Source organism: Onychomys torridus, chromosome 6 (genome assembly GCF_903995425.1).
Source record: "Onychomys torridus chromosome 6, mOncTor1.1, whole genome shotgun sequence".
Lineage (NCBI taxonomy): Eukaryota > Metazoa > Chordata > Mammalia > Rodentia > Cricetidae > Onychomys > Onychomys torridus.
Genome location: NC_050448.1, coordinates 98,371,623 through 98,392,075, shown reverse-complemented (window position 1 = coordinate 98,392,075; position 20,453 = coordinate 98,371,623). Strand labels below are relative to the sequence as shown.

General features: G+C 39.0%; 2 protein-coding genes across 4 annotated transcripts in view; one reads left to right on the top strand and one right to left on the bottom strand.

Moving 5' to 3' along the window:
• Positions 1–14,783, top strand: part of Usp53 (ubiquitin specific peptidase 53) — a 57,334-nt gene extending 42,551 nt beyond the window's left edge. For all 3 annotated transcript variants that reach the window (XM_036190467.1, XM_036190466.1, XM_036190468.1), the window contains 2 exons: positions 9,962–10,058; positions 11,545–14,783. In XM_036190467.1, the coding sequence (XP_036046360.1) occupies positions 9,962–10,058; positions 11,545–12,457 (1,010 nt within the window). In that variant the 3' untranslated portion in view covers positions 12,458–14,783. The remainder of the gene's footprint in view (positions 1–9,961; positions 10,059–11,544) is intronic.
• A 3,669-nt stretch (positions 14,784–18,452) lies between these two features.
• C6H4orf3 (chromosome 6 C4orf3 homolog) lies at positions 18,453–20,386 on the bottom strand. The gene is made up of 2 exons (XM_036190585.1): positions 20,029–20,386; positions 18,453–19,237 (listed from the first exon to the last, which is right to left on the bottom strand). Coding segments are annotated over exons 1-2 (204 nt in total). The 5' UTR covers positions 20,232–20,386; the 3' UTR covers positions 18,453–19,236.
• Positions 20,387–20,453: the final 67 nt, after the last annotated feature.

The window sequence follows — 20,453 nt, the reverse complement described above, 5'->3', positions numbered from 1 at the left end:
TCACATATGTCTTCAGTTTTGTAGTATTAATAGCATTAGAGCATTTAGTTTTTCAATATAGATGATGAAATCTTTGAGTCCTGGCCCTCCAACTCCAGGAGTAGCTTGAATTTTAGGCTTTGATTTGATGGGCCTTTAGACACATTGGTTTTGGGAAATTAGGTTTGAATTTTCTTTAGATTTATTTATTTATTTTAAATATATAAATGAGTGCTGGTATCCATGGTGATCAAAAGTGTTGGTTCCTCTTAAGCTTCCTGGCGTGGGAGCTGGGAACCAAAGTGAGGTCCTCTGCAAGAGTGGTGTGCACCCTTAATGATCTGAATTCAGGCAGCTTCGCTCCTTATTCCTCCTTTACACCCCTGGCTGCTTTCATTTCTTTCTGTGTGGGACCCATTTTTCTCTGATCACTGTAATGGTGAGAGTTGGATACTGAAGTCAGCAACTATTACCGTGTTGGGATAAATGTGTCTTTATGTGTGTGGTTTTATGAAATTGGGTAGGTATGCCTGTGTTTAGCGCATACATTTACAGTTGTAATATCCTTGGTGGGTTTTTCCTTTACAGATTTTGAAGTGTCTGTGTTTATCTCTTCTGACTAGATTTGATTTTGAAATCTATTTTTGCAGGCATTAGAATAGGGATGCCTGCTTGTTTTTCAGTCCTAATTGCTTGGAAAAACTTCTACACTTTTACCCTGAGACACTATCTTTGATGGCAAAGTACGTCTCTTGAAAGCAGCAAAAGGAAAGGTTCTGTTTTCTGTTCCAATCTACTACGTTCTGTCTTTACCTAGGACAGTGAGACCATTGATATTCAATTGTTATCGCCTTCAAAGAGTCCTGAGTTCCTGTCCTCCACATGATCCATTCATTGGCTGGGCTCCCACCGAACTTTTATTTGACCTACTGTACTTTTCTATCATTTCAGGGTTTCTTCCAGTATTTCTATCTCCATATTGACTTCTATTTTCATATCCTTAATTGACTTCCTCACTTTATCTAGCTGTTTGTGTTCTTGAATATATTCATGTCCTCTTTGAGTTACGTGAACATATTTAAAATTGTTCATTTCAATTGTGTGTCAGAAATTTTATCTAGGTCATTTCACTGAGCTTCGTAATGTTTGGAGGAGCCAGTTTGGATAGGATATGGAGGAAATGAACAGTGAGGAACCAGTGACTGCCACAGTGACTCCGTAGTCTATGAATAAGGAAGAACTGTGGAGGGGAATAAGTACTGGTGGAGCCTGGATTCTCTGCTGATTACCTGACCTTGTTGGATGACCTAGGGTGGGGGCTCAAGTCTTTGCATTCCCTAACCTGGCAAACCAGAACTGAGGCCAGAATTTAGACGGGCCCCCTGCTTTAAATTGTGAACCAGAACAGAGACCAAGATACCAGATACCCTTACCAAATGGCAAACCAGAGCTAGGCTCCCTGCCATAAGAGAAGTTCATGCTCAAAGGCTTTTAAAGAATGGGATTAGCTACTTCAGACAGTGAGAAAGGGGAAGCATCAATCAGGATACACAGGTTCTAGCTTACTGTATTAGTTAATATTCATGTTGCTGTGATATTTCTGGCAAAGCAACTTGCGTTGTCTTGGCTTACAGTTTGAGAGTATTATAGCTCAGCATGGCAAGGATGGCATGACCACAGGAACTTGAGGAAACCGAGACACATTGCATCTGTAGCCAGGAAGTGGGGAAAGATGAATGCTTGTATTGAGTCACAGCTCATGGAATGTACTGCCCATATTTAGTATGTGTGCCCCCACATCAGTTCACCAATCTTAATATTCATGTCGAGATGTATTTCCTAATTGATTGTAGGAGCAGTCAATTGGCAGTATTAACTATCTCATTTACACAGCGGTAATATTGTCAAGGTTTCAGTGTCCCGTCACAAGTGTATACCTTGTTGATACCTGTGCAGTGAAGGTTAACATGGGGTGTTTCCTAGGTGTTAGTCAAAGCTCATACAAGCAGTATTGTGATTGTAGGAATAAAAGGAACATGCAGCATGGAAAATTATCTTTGGGCTCTTCAAATGGCACACTTCAAATGCTACTTCAAGTGGCATATGCATTTCTATTCACACCCCATTGTCTAAGGTAACTCTTATAAGCAGGCCTAATTTTAAACATGGGAATGTGAGTTTAAAAATGCCTAGAGCTGAATTAAGTATGTGCAATACTGAAGTGATACCATAGGCAGAAGAAAGATTGACAAGCAGTCATCAGAAAAGGTTCAGTTTGGAAATAAAATATAATGGTGTGGCATTATTATAGGTGATTTGCTAAAAATACATAGCAGCTTACAAGGCAAACAAACATGAGGGTTTGTGGTGGGAGAAAATGGGTTGTGCTGTTGAAATATAAGTTTTAGAATTCAGAGAAAGAGAGTGTAATTTCTCACAGTAAACAGCTATAAAACTAAATATAAAACATTTTAGTCCTATCCTCCTTAAGGTTTCTGTGGACATTATTTTTCAGGTTACAGGCCTTGAGTATGATTATTTGTTAATCTACTTTGTTTTCATCAAATGTATGCTATCAGGAGGAAACACTTTAGATTAAGGAAGTAACTTTCCCTTCCCATATTAAAATGCCTGGCTTGTTTTAAAAACTCGATAAAAGTCTAAGTAACCAAGTATTACAGGAAACAGTCAAAGGTTGGCCAGAAATCACAGCAGAAGTCAGTGAAATGAACAATAACTGCAAGTTCAGTCAGTGCTCCTTGCTTCCTGGCTATAAAAACACAAGGTCATAGAGATTTTGAGGATGAAGACTTCATTGTTTGCAGTGAGCTTACACATTTAATGTGAGTGTGTGCGTGTGTTCCACTACTTCTTTACTTCAGTAAGGAATACATAACAAAACATCATTCTGATTGGTTTCTGTGTTATTAAGTATCCCAGCTTCATCTCCTCCCAAACTGCTCTAATCGGAACCAAAGCTTCCTACCCACTAAACAGCTCTTCCCTTCTCCCCTCAAGAAACTAAACTGATGCCAGCGTTCTGGTTGTGTGTATTTGGTCACCAACTTTGCCTTTCTCTGGTGCCTCATGTAGTTGTTTTTAGGCTTGTATTTATCTTTTTGTATCTGGGTTATTTTATTCATAATGACCTCAAGGATTATCCATGTTGTAACACACATGGGAACTTCATTTTCTTTCTTTTATTTTTTGAGATAATAATATCATTGCATCATTTCTCATTCCCCTCTCCTCCCTCCAAGCCCTCACATGTGTCCCTCCTCCTTGCTCTTTTTCAAATTCAGGGACTCTTTCATTATGTTATTGCAAACATACGTGTATATACATGTATATTCCTAAGCACGTAAATGCAGTCTGCCGAGTCCAGAATGTTATGTGTGTGTTTTCAGGGCTGAGTGTTTGGTACTGGCTAACCATTGGTGTGCTCTTCCCTGGAGAAGACCTTGTCTCCCTCTCAGCATTCCTTAGTTGCCTGGGGTTCTTTGTGTAGGCTGAGGCCTCCTGGGCTTTCCCCATGCATGATGGCATTCTGTTGCTGTCCAAGAACTTCATTTTCGTAAGGCTTGTCCATTCAACTGTTGATGGAACGTTTGAGTTGTTGCTACCCTTTGCCTGTTGTACACAGTTACTGTGAACATCCTCACGATCATTTTTTTAGTGCCTATCCAGAGGGCAATTGCCAAATCCTGTGGTAGTTTACTTTTTAAATTTTTCTTATGTTTTAAATCTGTTTTTATGTGCTTCTGTGTGTGTCTGTGAATATCTGCCACATGTTGTGGGTGCCTATTAAGACCAGTAAAGGACATCAGCTTTTTATTACTAGAGATTCTATGTAGCCTTTCTCCATATGATGAGTTCTGCTGCAAATACAAGGATATTCCAGAAATTGCCATAGTGACATTTGAAATTTTTAGCCTCTCTTCTAAATTCCTAGTGGGATTTCAGATTCTTTCCAATACAATAAAAAGAAATACATTCAAAGAGTATGCTGTCAGAAGAAATGATCATACATGAAGAATGTAAGAAATTTGGCATATGCAAGGCTAGAGTGATGTAGATGTGGAAGTCAAGAGATGATTGCAAAGGAATTAATAGGACCTAAACCAGGTTGCAGCTTTGTGCTCTTTGGCAGCAGCAAGAGGGTGAATTTTAAGCACTGAGAAAATTATTTGAATTTTGCCTTAACCTAAAAGACAAATGTATGGTCATGAACTAAGGCAGTACCAGTGTCCAGAAGGATGATTAGGTAAGTGGGTAGGCAGAGATAATGAAAAAAGGAAGGAAGCCATGTTTGGGCTTAACCATAACTGGATACACCATTTACTAAAATGGGAAATAAGAAGTGGGGAAATGAAGGAAGGGATACTATGTTAATTTTTAATTTGTTGAGCTCATCACCTTGGTAAACAAGATTTATTGTTCAGTGAAGGAAACATAAAGTCTAGAAATCAGGGAAAAACGGTGCTTTGTAAATCATCACATACAGAATTGAATACCTTATATTTGGACAAATCATTCAGGGAGATTGGAAACTGCAAAGCAAGAGGACAAAACAGCACAGGAGCTGAGCAAGAGAAACAGTGGGGGTCAAAGTCGGAAGGAGAGCTGCCGACTGGCCGAGTCTCAGTAGCTGAGAAAGTATAGAAGAAAACAGGAGAGGGCCCATGGAGAGGAACCAGAGAGAGGGGAGCTGTAAGGACAAACACAAACAGAACTTAAAAAGTACCAGCTTGGTTTTCTAGTAAGTCATAGTCACGTGACAGAATGGCAGAAATGGTGGTGTGATGGAGATAGCATGGCGGTGTTTAAGTAACTTCCTTTCAGGTGTTTAAAGGGGTGTTAAAATGGTAATATTAGATTATTGGAGGGGCATTTGTGTATTCTTTGTGCCACTTTCAGTTTTTAATCTTTTCTGAACTTTTTGAAATATAATCTGTGCATTTTAAAAAACTAAACTTATAGTGTTGGAATTCATTTCCAACAAAATAACAAATTTGTTTTTTCTTTAAAATGTAATCCCAGTGAAAAAGGAAGTTACTGACTTCTACCGTTTCAGTTTATAACATCACACAAAATTTAGGCATCATATAGCACAGATTGCTATATACTAAATTATCTCAGTATCTTACTATATGGTAGAAATATTTTTAGAAAGTTAAAAATTTCATGATCCTTCTGAAGTACTTAATTACATTTTACTTGTAAATAAGTCAGTGTTTAGATTCTTGTTCTGAATGCTTACCATTTGTAATTATAAGTTGAAATAAGTGTGTAAGTTGAGAACTATAATAGTTACCATTGTGTTTTTAAATCTCACTACATTGAGTGAAGATTGTACTGTCTTGGCTTATTTGAGGGTATTTTTCCATGAGCCTGTTCTAAACACAAACCATCTTTTCTGACAAAGCATATATGTCAATTTCTGGAATACTGTGTTGTGGAGTTCTTACAGAATCAGTTAACATTAGTTAAGAGTGCTTGCCATAGTACTGAGGTTTCTTCTGTGGTGGGTGTTAAAAGTGGACTGTCAGATTTACAAAGGACTTGGAGTCAAAACTCCCTGTAAAGACCTGTGCGTGTCTGTGTCAGCAGCAGAGAGAAATAACACATCTATTTTAAGTTAGTTGGACTTCTGATCTCAACCACTGGGTTGAATGCCTGCCACGGTGATATTAAATTTCAGATCTGGTACTAAGTCCTCTGCTGCCTCCTGCTGCTTAGTGTGTGAATAATCAGTACAAGGACTGTTTCGTTTAAGTAATTAATTTTTTTCTTTTAAATGTTTATTATATCTTTATAAATAATATTTGTATTTACTGGGCACAAAGTGAAATGAATTTTAATCAGTGTGAAACGATTAAATCATGCTAGTCCACAGCTTTAAGTCACTTCCAGAATTAAACTTTCTGATTATAAATATTTATCTCTTTTAGAATAACATTTATCTTAATCCACTGTACTTTCCAGTTGAATTTAGAATGATCAGGTTGGTTTTATAATGTACCAAGAAGTTCTGTGTAGGGATTAAAAGGCCACCTAAGTTAAAGCAATTCAATGACTTGTAAACTTAAGTTTTAGTCTCTTTTGCTTTCTTCGTAGCCTTCCATTCCTATAGCTGATGTACAGATAAATTAGAACCCGGTGATGAAGGGGAACAGATAATGGGTGATGAAATGTCAACTAAAGTCCAAAAGAAAATGAGAATTTTCAGTTGTACAGTGAACTGTAATTCTAGGTATTTGGGTATTTGCTGTGGTATTTATTACCTTGTTTAAGAATATTGTTGTGTGGCATATACTGATGGGATGTGTTGAGGAGGCAAGGGCAGGGAGATCATGAGTTCTAGGCCTGCCTAAGCTGCACTGTAAAAATATATATACCAACAAACAAACTAATAAAATGATCATGTTATGTGGTGCTTAAACTGATGTCAGTCTCATCAGCATGAGCGGTGATTGGGAGCTGAGATATTAAATGATGCATGCTAATGTGAACTCACAGGCAGTGAGAAGAGCAGGGGCTTCCAGCTAACAGTGCTTCTCCTGTCAGCCTACAGCATTGGTTAAGTCTCCTAACTTCCACAGCCCGTCCCCCAGTGGGAACGGGGATTGTTTTACCGAATAGTTAACGGCGGCATTTTTAAAAGAGAAACTATTGTCAATTAACTAGGACAGGAAATGTAGCAAATTTTGTGTTTCAAACATCTTTATAATGTTAAAAGAGGAATGATCTGCAACAGGATTTTGTTTCTGAGGATTATATCAGTGTTTCCTATGCTAATAAAAAATATTCACTTAGAGGAAAATCTAGTACATGCTAATATAAACAAGACTTCTTGGAGGAAAAGATCCAGCTTCAGGAAGATGAATAAAGGCAGGCATAGATAATGGGGTGGGGGCCTTCTGATTTCAAAAGAGGGCCCCCCAAACAAAAGGATAGTGAAAGGACTGAGCGGCTGTGATGCATGCTTCGAGCAGTGTGCACTCAGACTGTTATTATATTAATGGTCTCTTCATGTATTAAAAAATCCGGGCTGGAGAGATGGCTCAGCGGTTAAGAGCACTGACTGTTCTTCCAAAGATTCTGAGTTCAATTTCCAGCATCCACATGGTGGCTCACAACCATCTGTAATGAGATCTGGTGCCCTCTTCTGGTGTGCAGGCAAACATGCAGACAGAACACTGTATACATAATAAATAAACCTTAAAAAATATATTAAAAAAAGAAATCCAGCCGGGCGGTGGTGGCACACGCCTCTAATCCCAGCACTCGGGAGGCAGAGGCAGGCAGATCTCTGTGAGTTTTGAGGCCAGCCTGGTCTACAGAGTGAGTTCCAGGAGAGCCAAGGCTACACAGAGAAACCCTGTCTCAGAAACACACACACCCCAAAAATAGAAGAGAAAATCTAGCTTCACAAAGATAAGAAGTTGGGAAATGTCAGATTTTGTTTGTTCTAGAAATAGCCGTCACTCTTCTTTGACACTGTATACCAAAGTGGCAGTGTCTCCAAGGACATTCGCAACGTCAAGTGTGACGCCATTCACTACAGTCACTGATGCTTAGACTGTAAAGGGGTATTTTATTTGAGCATAATGTAACATCTGCATAGTCATTTTGGGGGGAAAACCCTGCTTTGCTAAGTTACTCAAATCTTTAAATCTGTTGATACTTTTTATCCTATAACTATTTATTAGTATGAGTATTAGGAAGTTACAAAGAAGATCATGGTAGATAAATGTTTTCCAAAATTTTATCTAAAATTTTACCACTGACAACATCACCAACGTGTGTGTGTGTGTGTGTGTGTGTGTGTGTGTGTGTGTGTGTACATGTACACACATACATGTACCCACTTGTGTATGGAGGTTAGAGGCCAATCTCAGGTATTCCTCATGTGCTGTTAACCTTGTTTTTTAAGACAGGGTCTTCCACTGACCTGGAGTTCTCACAGGTAGGCTGGGCAGCTAGCTGGCCAGTGAGCTGCAGAAATGCACCTGTGCCTGCCTCTGCAGTGGACTACCAGCATATGCCACTAAGCCTGGCCAGCTGAGGTCCTTATGCTTGAAAAGCCAGCACTTTACTAACTGGGGTATCTCAGCCCGCAGTTACTTTTCTTAAAGTGACAGGTTCACTTTTTTCATTCAAGACTATTTCTGCCAAAACTCAAATCTCAGTACCACAGTTGGTCATCAGCTAAAAATGATTCCATGATAAGATCAGATAATTCAACCCAAAACTCAATCCTAGAAATTTTTCTTAAAAATAACTATCATACTTGGATATGCTGCCATTATACATCCAATTTTCTCATAATTAAACAATGGACAATAAATATATGTAAATTAAATCTGTACAATAAACTTGACTATTGCATTGAAAATGTTTGTTCTTTTATTGTGTTTGTGCTGTGTCTGTGCATGTGTGCTTGCCCATGCGCGTGCACATCCTGGCCACAGCCCACATGTGGAGACCACAGAGCATCTTACAGAGGGGTAGTTCTCTCCTTCTGCTACATGGGCCCCAGGGATGACGTCATGTCATCAGACTTGGGGTCAAGGGAGTCACCTGAGCCAGCCCCCAGCACTTCATTGTGAGCACAAGTCCCAGCTACTGATGTTAGGGGATTCACAAATCAGTTTACTAAATAAACTCCAAAGTTACTTCTGTGGTTTGTTATAATTTTGTCCTGTGGTTTTATTGACGTTTTCCTGTCTGCCTGAGATCTCCTGTGCTTAGCAAAAGAAAAGTCTCTTGCTGTTCAAATTCTCAGGTTCATGAAATGTTTGTATCAGAAACCAGGATGTTCTTAGGTAAACTGCTATAAAAATGCAGATGTCTCAGTCTCTGTCATCACAAACCTAAATTTTAGCATTCAGTAGAATAGAGGTGAAAGTTATTTTTATTAGAGCTATTTCAAAGTAATCTGATGTAGAAAGATATCCAGATGCTTTACTCTGAACATTAATGTTGTTAAAGACTGTCTAGTGGACAGCCTTCCAAGAACCAATGTTTAGAAGGAAGGAGGGAGGTAGAGCTTATCTTTTACATGGTATAATATTGGCTTCCAGGTACTAAATATTTTTAAAAAGTAAAATAGGAATTTGGAATTTGAAATTTACAGTGTTACTTAAAAATAACAAATCAGATTATAAAGTTATTTTTCATTCACCTTTAACATTCAGATAACTTGCGTCATTGTTAGAATTGAGGTTAAGTCACACAGGACAAAATGTGAATCATGGTTAAGAGTGTGGACATGAACCTGGGTATAGCTCAGTAGGAGAGTGCTTACCTAGTGTGTAGAAGGCCCTCAATTCTATCCCCAGCACTGGAAAGGAGAAAGCACAGGCTTGAATTATACAGATCTGGTTTTGCATTTGCTACCTATATAATCTGGAGCAAATCATGTAGCCTTGCAAAGTCTGTTTCTACATGAAGATGATAATGTAGTAAGATTAAGATGTACATACCTTGATAGACAGGAGTTTGTCTTCTGTGCTATTTTAATACTGTTCCACCATTTTAACTCCATTGATGTCCCTAAACATTCCTATGAGCTATAAGTAAAATGGATTCGGTATCTCATCACATAAAGGCGGCAGTTGTAAATGGTAATAGGCCTGCTTAAAGTTATGTCTTCAGATACAGGATTTTTTCCCTTGTAACATTTTCCCACTAAAGGTCAGGCAGTGGGGAAATACACATGACCAAGAATAACAATGCTTTGGGATTGCTGACACACTAAGAACAAGTAGTCTTGCATAAAAGAATTCATTAAACAAACAGAAAAATTGCATGTGTCAGGGGTAGTGGTATATTTTCAGTTGTCCTGAAGAATGCACTTTTTTTGTTCCTTACTTGGCAAAATTGCATATTTTAGATAGTTTACATAAATGTAAACATGAATGGGATAGAGTCGATAAGATCATTTAAACAATTTTGTGTTCCCCCACTCTTACCCTAGGCTTTAGAAAAAAAACCCAGGACTTGGAAGCAGGTGATAAACGTCATGAGCTCCACCCAGAATCACATCTGCAAATAAAAAGCCATTTGATAAAAAGGTAACCATAGATATTTAGAAATAAGAAAATTTCAGTTCCTAACTTCATGTATAATTAAAACTCTGGTAGAAGGGCATACATGTGTATTTCTAATCTAAAAGCATTACAGTGCTTATTTTATCAGTATTATTTAATAGCGTGTAGACCTAAGGTAGAATGTCTACAAACCATTGGGTACAATACTTAATTATTTTAATACATAGATAGTACCAATGCCCTTAGCTTTTTCTTATACTTACCTAGAGATGCTTAATGCCTTTTCCATCTCCACTAAGCAGTTATTTACCCTATAACACTGGCATTTTTCAGTTTGAGGTGTAAACAAAACCAGCTTTCATTTTCCTTCTTCAGTCTTGGGTTCTTACTGTAGATATTAGAACATCTGCCTAGTCTCCAATTTCCCTAAGTCTAGAACTTAAAGAAAGCACTTCATTATCTCAGAGCTGGTATCGGTCACTATGCTTGCACTTAGGGGCCAGGATTAGGTGAGCATACTCACTGGATAGGACACAACAGTAATCAGTCCGATAGCTATAGAGGAGTAGGTAGGACGAAGAAACAGCGTGGGTAGACTGCACAAAGGATGGCTCATATCCCAAGTGGCATGCTACTCAAGAGTTTATATAATTTAAACCGGAATTGACGATTTCAGGAATTTTTTATTTAATAATTCACATTGCAGCTGACCTTGGATAACTAAAACCATGAATAAAGGGGGTCTATTGTATTTACAAAAGAAACAAAATTTGCAATTTAGATAAATTGACATATGCAAAGCAGTGGGACTGAGATTTCATCATAGTTGTATCTATGGAGCCATGCCATTCTGTTGTTTCAATTCCAAATATTTCATAAAAGAAAAATAGCTTAGGATAAAATAATTTTATTTCTCTTTACCTTAAAATCACTGATTACCTCAGGATAGTCTTGTTTAATTTAAGATTAGTATACTGTCTCTACATTATCTATCAGAATTTCAGTATCTCTACTTCTGCCTATAAGCATTGTAATGTTGGTAGGAAATGTTTTAAAGTACTGAATTATTTGATTGTAACAGTTCCCTTAAATTGTATGTTATATTTTATCATAAGTAAATGTAATTCCAGTGTTTTTAATTTGAGATGAGTTTTTAAGATCACATTTCTAATTATTAGGAATGTGATTCGGGGATTGGATATATAGTGGTATGGTAGAGTGCGTGGTTAGCATCTACAGACCCTGGGTTCAGCCTCTCTCCACAACCCTGTCATACATAGATGAAGACAATGGATTCTTAAAGTAACAGATGTTTCTGGTAGTCATATATATACTATAGATCCAGGATCAGAGAAACTGAATATGTTAATGGCTATAAAATAGTCCCCATTTCTACTGCTGTGTTGTAAACTATAGACCATAAATTGGGAAAATCAAACCACAAGACAAATACTTAGTTTCCCTATGTGGCTATTTGGCTTTACTTTTTATTTTTATTTTCAAATTTCAGGTCACATATCGGTGAAACCAATGACAAATTGTTTCCTTCAGCCAGCCCACAAACATTTAAGGACCATATTGCAAGAGAGCACATCTATCAGACAAATGAACAGAAAGTGGAAAACCCTGATGGGACCAAGTGTTCTGAATGGCATAATGTAGAAAATTGTGAAGGAACAGGTTTTCCATTTCCCACTGATGACAGTTCTGTGCCTGGGAAGAGAGTCAACAGTAATGAAACCATCTCACCATCTCCATTGTCTTCACCTGGGAGAGCTGCTCAGCTAAAGCCAGAGACCGGACCCCTTGTATTCTGGCCACAACAGAACGTCACAGAACAGTGGAACTCTGAGAACTCTCTATCCAGAGAACATACACTTCAGTCAGCCTGCAACACTGGTAGTTGTCAGATGCCAAAACTTCATTGCCACAGCTCACCACCCCCTTTGCCACCAAAGAAATATTCTACGACCAGTGTGCCACAATTAGAGAGAGCTGAATTTGTACCTCATGCCAGGCTTACAGAGGTGTTCAAAGCTAATCCCTCCAGTCTTCCAAAACACAGTTTGAGTACCGCATCAGGAGCAAGTTTCGAAGGAAGGGCGTACATGATCCACGAAAGCGGAAAAGAGACTGTTCAAGCAAAGCAGCATGCTGCCAACAGCGCCCCATCCAGTAATGCAACTAGTGATTCTCAGGCAAACCCAAAAGCAGTAGTTGATGCACCTTGCCAACCAGATCAATACTCTAGTTCTGTGTACCCACATGAAGCAGTTTCATTAACTACCTACTTTTCGGTTGATAGTTGCATGACTGATACATACAGATTGAAATATCATCAAAGACCCAAGCTCTGTTTTCCAGAGAGCAGTGGCCATAATTCACTATCTCAGACTGAGCAAGTAGAGGGATCCATTACATAGTGGTCATCTTGATTCATGCTGCCTTCTAAACAAAGATATAAACCTTAGTATGCACTGTAAGATAAATGAGCCGGCCATTAAAATATTCAAACTGTCCAAACCTAATGACATATAAAACAAAAACTGGTATTTTGAAAATTATTAACCAGGTTAACCTTACATATTTCAGTTTACTAAATATTTTGGAAATTTCCTTTGAGTGGTCTTGGCATACCTTGAAAAGTAAGAAAGGGAGTATATAATTCCTTTGCTGTATGTAACAGTTGAGCAAACACCATGTCTCCTGTTATTTGACTAGTAGATGTGTAAGTATTATGCTAACCTGTATTCATATATAGGTTGGTGCATTTTGCTAATTAAGAAATTCAGTTTGTCTGGGGAAAGCAATATTTGCTTTTGCAGAGCACTTTCTACTGGGTAACCAAAAAAATGGCTATACCCACATGCTTTTGACTTCTGTGATAGTCTAGTATGTGTGATCCTTCAAGTGTCTTAAAAATACCCATGGATTTGTTATGCTATCATCTGGAAAGCATTTGCCTTAATGATCAACATTTTTTTAAATTAAAATCTCAACTTAATTTGTTCCTAGAACTTTTCAGAATATCTACTTAACATAAACTAGCCTTTATAATTTGTACTAAAAAATATTTCGGTCATGTAAGTTAAACATAAAAAAAAATACTGCAGTATATTCTTTATCTTGTTAAATTGTTTTCTAGCTTTGTATGAAATGTGAAAGGTCTTCCCTTTGGTTTGATTTACTTTGGGCTGCTAATAACCAGTGTTACAATTAACATTGGGCTTTCTTCCTGGGACTGTCACTGTAACTGCTGCTTTTATTACTTAGAGATTGCTAAAGATTGTCAATGCTTAGGTTAAATTTCTGCCTTTATATAAAGGTTTAATCTTGATGAAATGTTATTCATTTTTTTTTCTCTTAAAAAAAAGGTAATTTGATCTCCACTACTGCCATGGAGTCGAGTTTATATTGAAAGGATTTTTCATTATTAATTAAATTGCCTTATTATTAATTTAATTTGTAACAGGCCAATAAACTAATTGGGCTTTAGAATAGTTTCATAATGCCTGCTCCAGAGAATTGACAGCTACAAAGTTAGTTGTCTTTATAATATCTCTAAATGAGTAAGTTTTGTAATCATTACTTTAAAACTTAGTAAACTGATAAACTCAGTAGCTTGACAAGGCCCATATGTTGTTAAAATCCAAAGTGTGTTCAAGAAAAGTACTTTTAGGTAAACTGAAAATTGCTTATGAAAGTCTGAATTCACACTGTTACCAATTCTTGGCCCAAACTTGTTTTTGTTCTTTTCTAGCCATGATAGCTGGTGTAATTACTTTTTATTCTCTTAAGAAACACTTGAATATCAAGTTAAAATTGATCTTCAAAGAAAGCTTATTTTTTAACAGCTTTTAGTATAGAGAATTTGTAAATAATGTAAAATTTGTAAAATTGTATTTGAAATGTCAATGTTTATAATTCTTGCTTTTATAACATTGTAAAATACTAGAAAAGTTCTTCAGTTATTTTTAATAGCTTATTAAAGATTTTTAAGTTTAAAAAATTTTTCTATTTGGTCCATATTCCCTGTTGGAAATGTATTATTGGAAACATTAAACCAATTTCTGTGTTCTACAGTAGTTTCATAGATGTACCTTTCAACTCAGTTGGGTTTGCAAACAGAAATGTTGTTTCTCACTTTAATTAATGAACTATTTAGTTAAAACCCTCTGCATTATATAATATGGACCAAAGTAGAAACTAGCCATGTGTTGATTCAACACAGAATAGATTCAGTGCATATTGGCCAATTGTGTAAATTTCTTCTCTGGTGCCTATTTTTATCAATGTTTCCATGCTATAAGCTTGTAACTTCTTAAATAATGCAATCATGTTTCAAATAGTTACCTCCAGAATATTTATTTTCATGTGAAATCAATTTCTTCTGGCTCCAAAAAAAATTAAGAGACTCAATTTTAAGCTAATATAGGTGGTCTTTTTTGCATTTATGAACTGTGTCCCCTTCCATACATTACACATTTTATGAGAAATGCAAAAAAAATAATAAGATCATAAAATATTACCCCAGGATGTTCCTAAGATTTAAATCCCAGCAAATTCTGAGCCACAGTTCCTAGAGAAATTGGAGGCTCTCCGATAAAGGGCAAGATGTCAATGATTTGGACTGTGGACAGTAAATCTCTGCTAACAACTGCACAGCTTTTTGGTTTGAAAACAGCCATAAGCAATTTGTAATGGGTGAGTGCAGCTGTTTTTCAATAAAATTTTATTAGCATCAAAATCTGATTGCATGTGATTTTCACGTGTCATAAAATTATTTTGTTTTCCAGTTACTTCAAATTGTTTAAAAAAGAAAAAATCAGCTAGGCATAGTGGCGCACACTTTTAATCCTAGCACTTAGGAAGAGGCAGGTGGATCGTTCTGAGTTCAAGGCAAGCCTGGCCTGTAAAGCTAGTTCCAGGCAAGCCCTGCGTATAGGGCTAAACAGTGAGACTCAGAAAAGAGAATGTAAAAGCAAAAGCAAAATCCATTCTTGGCTAAGAAACCTTAAAGAAAATGTTTGGCCCCGAAGCTTAAGCTCTACGTTGTCACAGAACAGTTCACCCATCAACACTGACCTCCAATGTATTCTTTTTTGTGGCCTAGTACCTGGAGCTCTTTACATCTTGTAACTTTTTTTTTTTTTAACAAAACATACAGCTTTATTGGAAAAAGGAGAAAAATGAGTATTTAGGTCACAAACACAATGAAAAAAATCACATAGGTAAAACCGGTTTTTTGTTTGTTTTCCCCATTTGGGTTTTCCGAAAGAGTCTGCAGAGCAACTGAGGGCTGAAAGTGATAAAGGGCGCTGGTGGTAGCACTGGTTACTGGCGGAAAGGTCACAGCCACAACTACCTAGTTAAAGAGCTCTATTAGGAGGAACTGGGGGTTGGGGGGCGCAGCAGAGACAAAAGGACCAGGCCTGGGAAAGAGCACGTGCAGAGGGCAGAGAGAAAGATGGGGGGAGCAGAGAGTGGGGTCTGCGTCCAGCTTTTTTAAGGCGCAGATTGTATGACCACACCACGTGCACGTAGCCACATACCCACTGATGACATAAGACGCAAGACCCTTTGCTTAACGCCTGAAGTGCACATGTGCAGTCATGTAGCTGGAGTGAGGGCAGAATTCTAAGGACAGATTTTTATCTTTACGTGTGAAGATGCCTATTATTCAAAAACAGGAGAGAAAATCACAGAAAGAACAAAGATTTTCTTTTGCAGAACCATCATTGTGTGTAATAGTGCCAGAGACAACGTGGCAAACTAGAGACTGGAACTGGAAACTCACATTGCCTTTTTAGAAATGGGTATTGAATGGTTCTTCTGTTTTCTGTAGTTATCACTGGCTTTGGATGATACTGAGTTGGATTAGACGGTACATAAGTGGACAATCAACAAATAAGTAGGGGAGAATATTTCATAGAGAAATTGTCTATGAACTTTCTCTAGGACTCTTTAAAGTGTGTTGAATTCTAAGTGTGTGGTAGGCAAAATGACTCTTTTTTTAAAATTTTATTTAACATTTTTTATGTTACATACCAACTGGTTACATACCAACCAGTTTCCCCTCCCTCTTCCCCCCTCCCCCGATACATACACTCCCTTCTACCTCCTTCCCCATTCTCTCTTCCTCAGTCTCCATTCAGAAAGGGGCAGGCCTCCCATAGGCTTGAACAAAGCATGGCACATCAAGTTGGGGTAGGACCTTACTCTTTACCCAGCATCAAGGCTGGGCGAAGTAATCCAGAATGGGGAACATGTTTCCAAGTGCCAGGGACAGGTCCTGATCTCAATGCTAGGAGCCTTACAAACAGACCAAGCTACACAACTGTCACAAATATGCAGAGGGCCCAGGTCAGTCCCATGCAAGCTCCCTAACTGTTGATCTAGAGTCCATGTGCTCACAGGTGTTGCAGGGTGTTTTGTATGCTGTGAATATGTTGCCCTGATTGGTTGATAAATAAAAAGCTGATTGGCCAGTAGCCAGGCAGGAAGTATAGGCAGAATAAACAGAAAAAGAGGATTCTGGGAAGAAAAGGCTGAGTCAGGAGACACAAACCCACCAACCAGGGAGCAGCATGTAATGGCACACAGGTAAAGCCACGGAACACGTGGCAACATATAGATTAACAGAAATGGACTGAGTTTAAGTGTAAAGGCTAGTCAATAGTAAGCCTGAGCTAATGGCCGAGCAGTTTTAATTAATATAAGTCTGTGTTTACTTGGGTCTGAGCAGCTGCAGACTGGGTGGGACACAGGAAAACTTCTGGCTACACACAGGAGCTCAGGTCAGGTTCTCTGTGGGTTCCCCCATCATGACCTTGACCCATCCCGTACAATCTGTCCTCCCTTTCTTCAAGACTCCCATTGCTCAGCCCAGTGCTTGGTTGTGGATTGGCCAAGTCCTGGGATAGCTGTTTCCCGGCTGTCCAGGCTTTGTAGGACCTTCTCTGATGCTAGGAGCTAGGAAAGTGCAGACCCACTTGAAGCAGTCTGTTAGGTTGGACCTCTGGGGCTAGCCACTTCAAAGGTGTCCAGGATACAGACTGAGGAGACACCTGGCCTTGGCAGGATGCTGGCAGAGCAGAAGATAAAGTTAAGAAGTTTAAGGGGAAATTTTTTTCTTAGGTCCTGGTAATTGAGGTAGGGGAGTCCCAAGACCAGGAAAAGGTGGGACAATCCCACCCTTAGGAACAGGCAGTAGGCGGTGAAACTTACTTGAAGCTAATAACTCCCTAGAAACTTCTTCCAAGTCCTAAGTCATTCAAATGGAATTGTCAAAGGCTATTTCACAATTAGAAACCAAGTATGAATTTACAAAGGAACTTACCAGATTACTCTTTTGCTGTCTTTGATGAGAACAAATTTGCAGCTTGCCTTGAAGTTCCATTTACATATTTCTAATAACATCCAAAGTGTGAGCATCATTGTTTACTTAAAAAAAAAAAAAAATCCAGGGTTGGGGATTTAGCTCAGTGGTAGAGCGCAAGGCCCTGGAGTTCTTGAAGGAGCAAGGTAGATAAGGTAGACAGACAGACAGAAATTAATTTAGCATGAGGCATTAGCTTACATATTGAGACTCAGAAGTCTCGTCATCTATCCACTGGAGGCTTGAAGACTAGAAAAGCTTGAATTCTAGTTCAAACCTCAGGGACAGAGAACCAGGGAGACTGGCCAGAGTCCGAAAGCCTGAGAACCAAGAGAACTGGAAGTGCTGATGTCCACAGATGCGATGCCATGCCTGCAAATGGCTGGCAGGCTAGTAACCTGGGTAGCAGGGCTAACAAATCCTGAAAACGGCAGGAGCTTGTTAAATACACCTGTATAGCTGCAGTAGGCAATACAGTAAAGAGAAAGGTTTTCAAAGGCTACTTTGAGGGGAGGGTATTCTACAGGGGCCATTGTGTCAAGGGACTCAGAACAGTCACAGCTGGGGCCTAGTATGGCTAACTCCAAGGTAAGAACAGTCCTGCTTGGAGACAACTGTGCTGAGTGCAGCTTCCCTGAAGATCCTAGAGTCTTGTTCTGAGACTAGAGTAACTCAGCACAGCCTTCATTCATCCCACAATGGCATCCACACAAACGCTGCCTTCCCTTTTCATCCAGGTTCTAATAGGACTGGATGGCCTCGCATCACAGAGGGTATCTTTATAATTAGTTTATCTTCCAGAAACAGAGACTTACCCAGGAATAATGTCTTACCATCTGTTGTGAATCCCTTAGCCCAAAGGGACTCCAAAATTAACCATCATACTAAGATCTCCATACTATATACATTTTCAGAGTATCTGATAGCTGTGGTAGGCTGCCTTGGGGTGCAGGGGAATCAAGAGCACGTGGGACCTAATGACAAACTATGTCAGGACTATTAACCTCCCTACTTTATCATGAGACAATCTGGCAGTGAAATTAAGTTCAGCGATAGAAATAAACATTTATTAGAGAAAATTAGTATGCAGTACAAATTGGGTCACACAGTCTGGTAAACTCAGTGCCATCCCAGTCCTGTGTTCTAATATAGATGCTTCAATTACAAATTACAATTACAAAGAATTTCCCAGACAAATGCAACAATATCCTGAAGACATAACAGTTAAAAGTTTACCAAATATTACAACTTAAATATAAGGGGGAAGCCCTCCCAAGCCCCAAATATTTTAAGCAGTTCTCATATACTGAATAGCACTAAAACCAACAGTAACCAAATTTCTTATTACCCAAGGCTTAGGATGAAAAGAAACAGCTTCCGAAGTGCTCTGGGACTGTGGCCTTTCTGAATAAATGCTACCTATCCAACTGTAGACGAAAAATATTTTTAAATAGCATATTTTTAAAAAAATGTTCAAAAAGTAAGCTTCACGAAGGTAATTCTTTTTGCTGTCGTTGACTGCTGTGTCCAAAATGATGCCTAGTTAATAGTGAGGGGCCCAATACCTGCTGGATGAGTAAATTCCACATAAATTTCCCTTAGGTACTTAAGTTACAGGCATTATTAAAATATATATATATTATATCATTTAGCTACAATCATATTATTTCAAGCATTAAATATAGGCTTGAAAGACACTGTACTATTTTAGGAAGGTCAAGGCTTAAGGAGAGGTTAGAGGTCTGGAATTCAGCAGCTGGAAATCTTCTTTATTCAAGAAGTCTGTAGTATTCAGGATTCGCTCCAGAAGCCACATTCTTGATATCTGTAAAAACCAAACGCTGGTTACCATTTCCTTTATCTGCTTATTTTGACATTTAATGCCAAACTTAACATCTAGATTGGTAGTCATATGTCTATTATTACATTGATAAGGAAAAAACAAAAGGCCTAGACCATTAAGTCTTGAATTCTCTACCCAGAGGGGAAAATCAGAACATTCAAAGTAACTAAATAAATCGCTGTTCTTGAAATGTTTATCTTACCAAAATGGCTTTAAAAAAATTTCCTATTTAAAAAAAAATCCTATCCTTTCACCGCGCTATCAGCCCCCATCCAACCCTTTCTCTGCCTTCTAATACACCACCCAATAAAAAAAAAAAAAAAAAAGAGCCAAAGAAGCTTAAGATACTCCATTCTTTGACAGATGTAGGGAATAGGGATATTTTGGAAGATAATAAGCATATCTGCATAAATTTTATGACAAGGTTTGGCCATGTTAAGGTTACTTTTGGCTAGCCGTGTTTTAAGCACGTACACAATACCCAAATCACTTTCAGATATAATCACATTTGTTACACCCTACTAATTACTTACTATGGATTCTAATAACAGATAAAAGTTTCTAGAAGTTAACTCCGGTTCCTTCGTGGTGGTTCAAGAACTCAAGACACAGCAAAAACAAAACAAAAACAAGAAAACCTTGAGAAGTCAGCGTTCCTCCACACGTTCTCCCAGTTCCACCACCAGACTCCGCCAACTCTGCCTCCCACCCCGAGAACACTGGAGCAGTCCCCACCCTTCGGACCACGTCAACCCTGCACTCGAGACACTCACCAGGGCAAGAGGTACACGAAGATGAACAACACCAGGTCGAAAAGGAGGAAGAGCCAGAGATCCAGCCAGTAGGAGTGTTTCGGGAGCCCGTTGGTCCCGGACTGAGGTCGCTCATCTAGGTTCTGCTCCCTCCTTCCCGCTCCGCCCGAGCCTCCCCGCTCGCGGACACCGTCGGTCCCCGTCGCCGCCTGGCGCCCCTCCATCTCCCTCTCGCTGCAGCTCGGCGCACCCGAGAGCCGCGCGGCTCCGCACTTCCGCTATGGCCGTTCGAGGAGCAGACTAAATTCTGATCACCACCCTGCGCGCCTCAGCCTAGCAACCAACTCCGGTCGGCCACGCCCACCACTCCGGCGCTCCGCCCCGCCCCCCGGGCCGCGCGCAGGCGCCCTGCCCCACCTCTCCGCCCACGCGCAGGCGCCCCACCC

Coding starts and splice junctions, on each gene's coding strand:
- C6H4orf3 (XM_036190585.1), bottom strand. CDS start 20,231: ATGGAGGGGCGCCAGGCGGCGACGGGGACCGACGGTGTCCGCGAGCGG.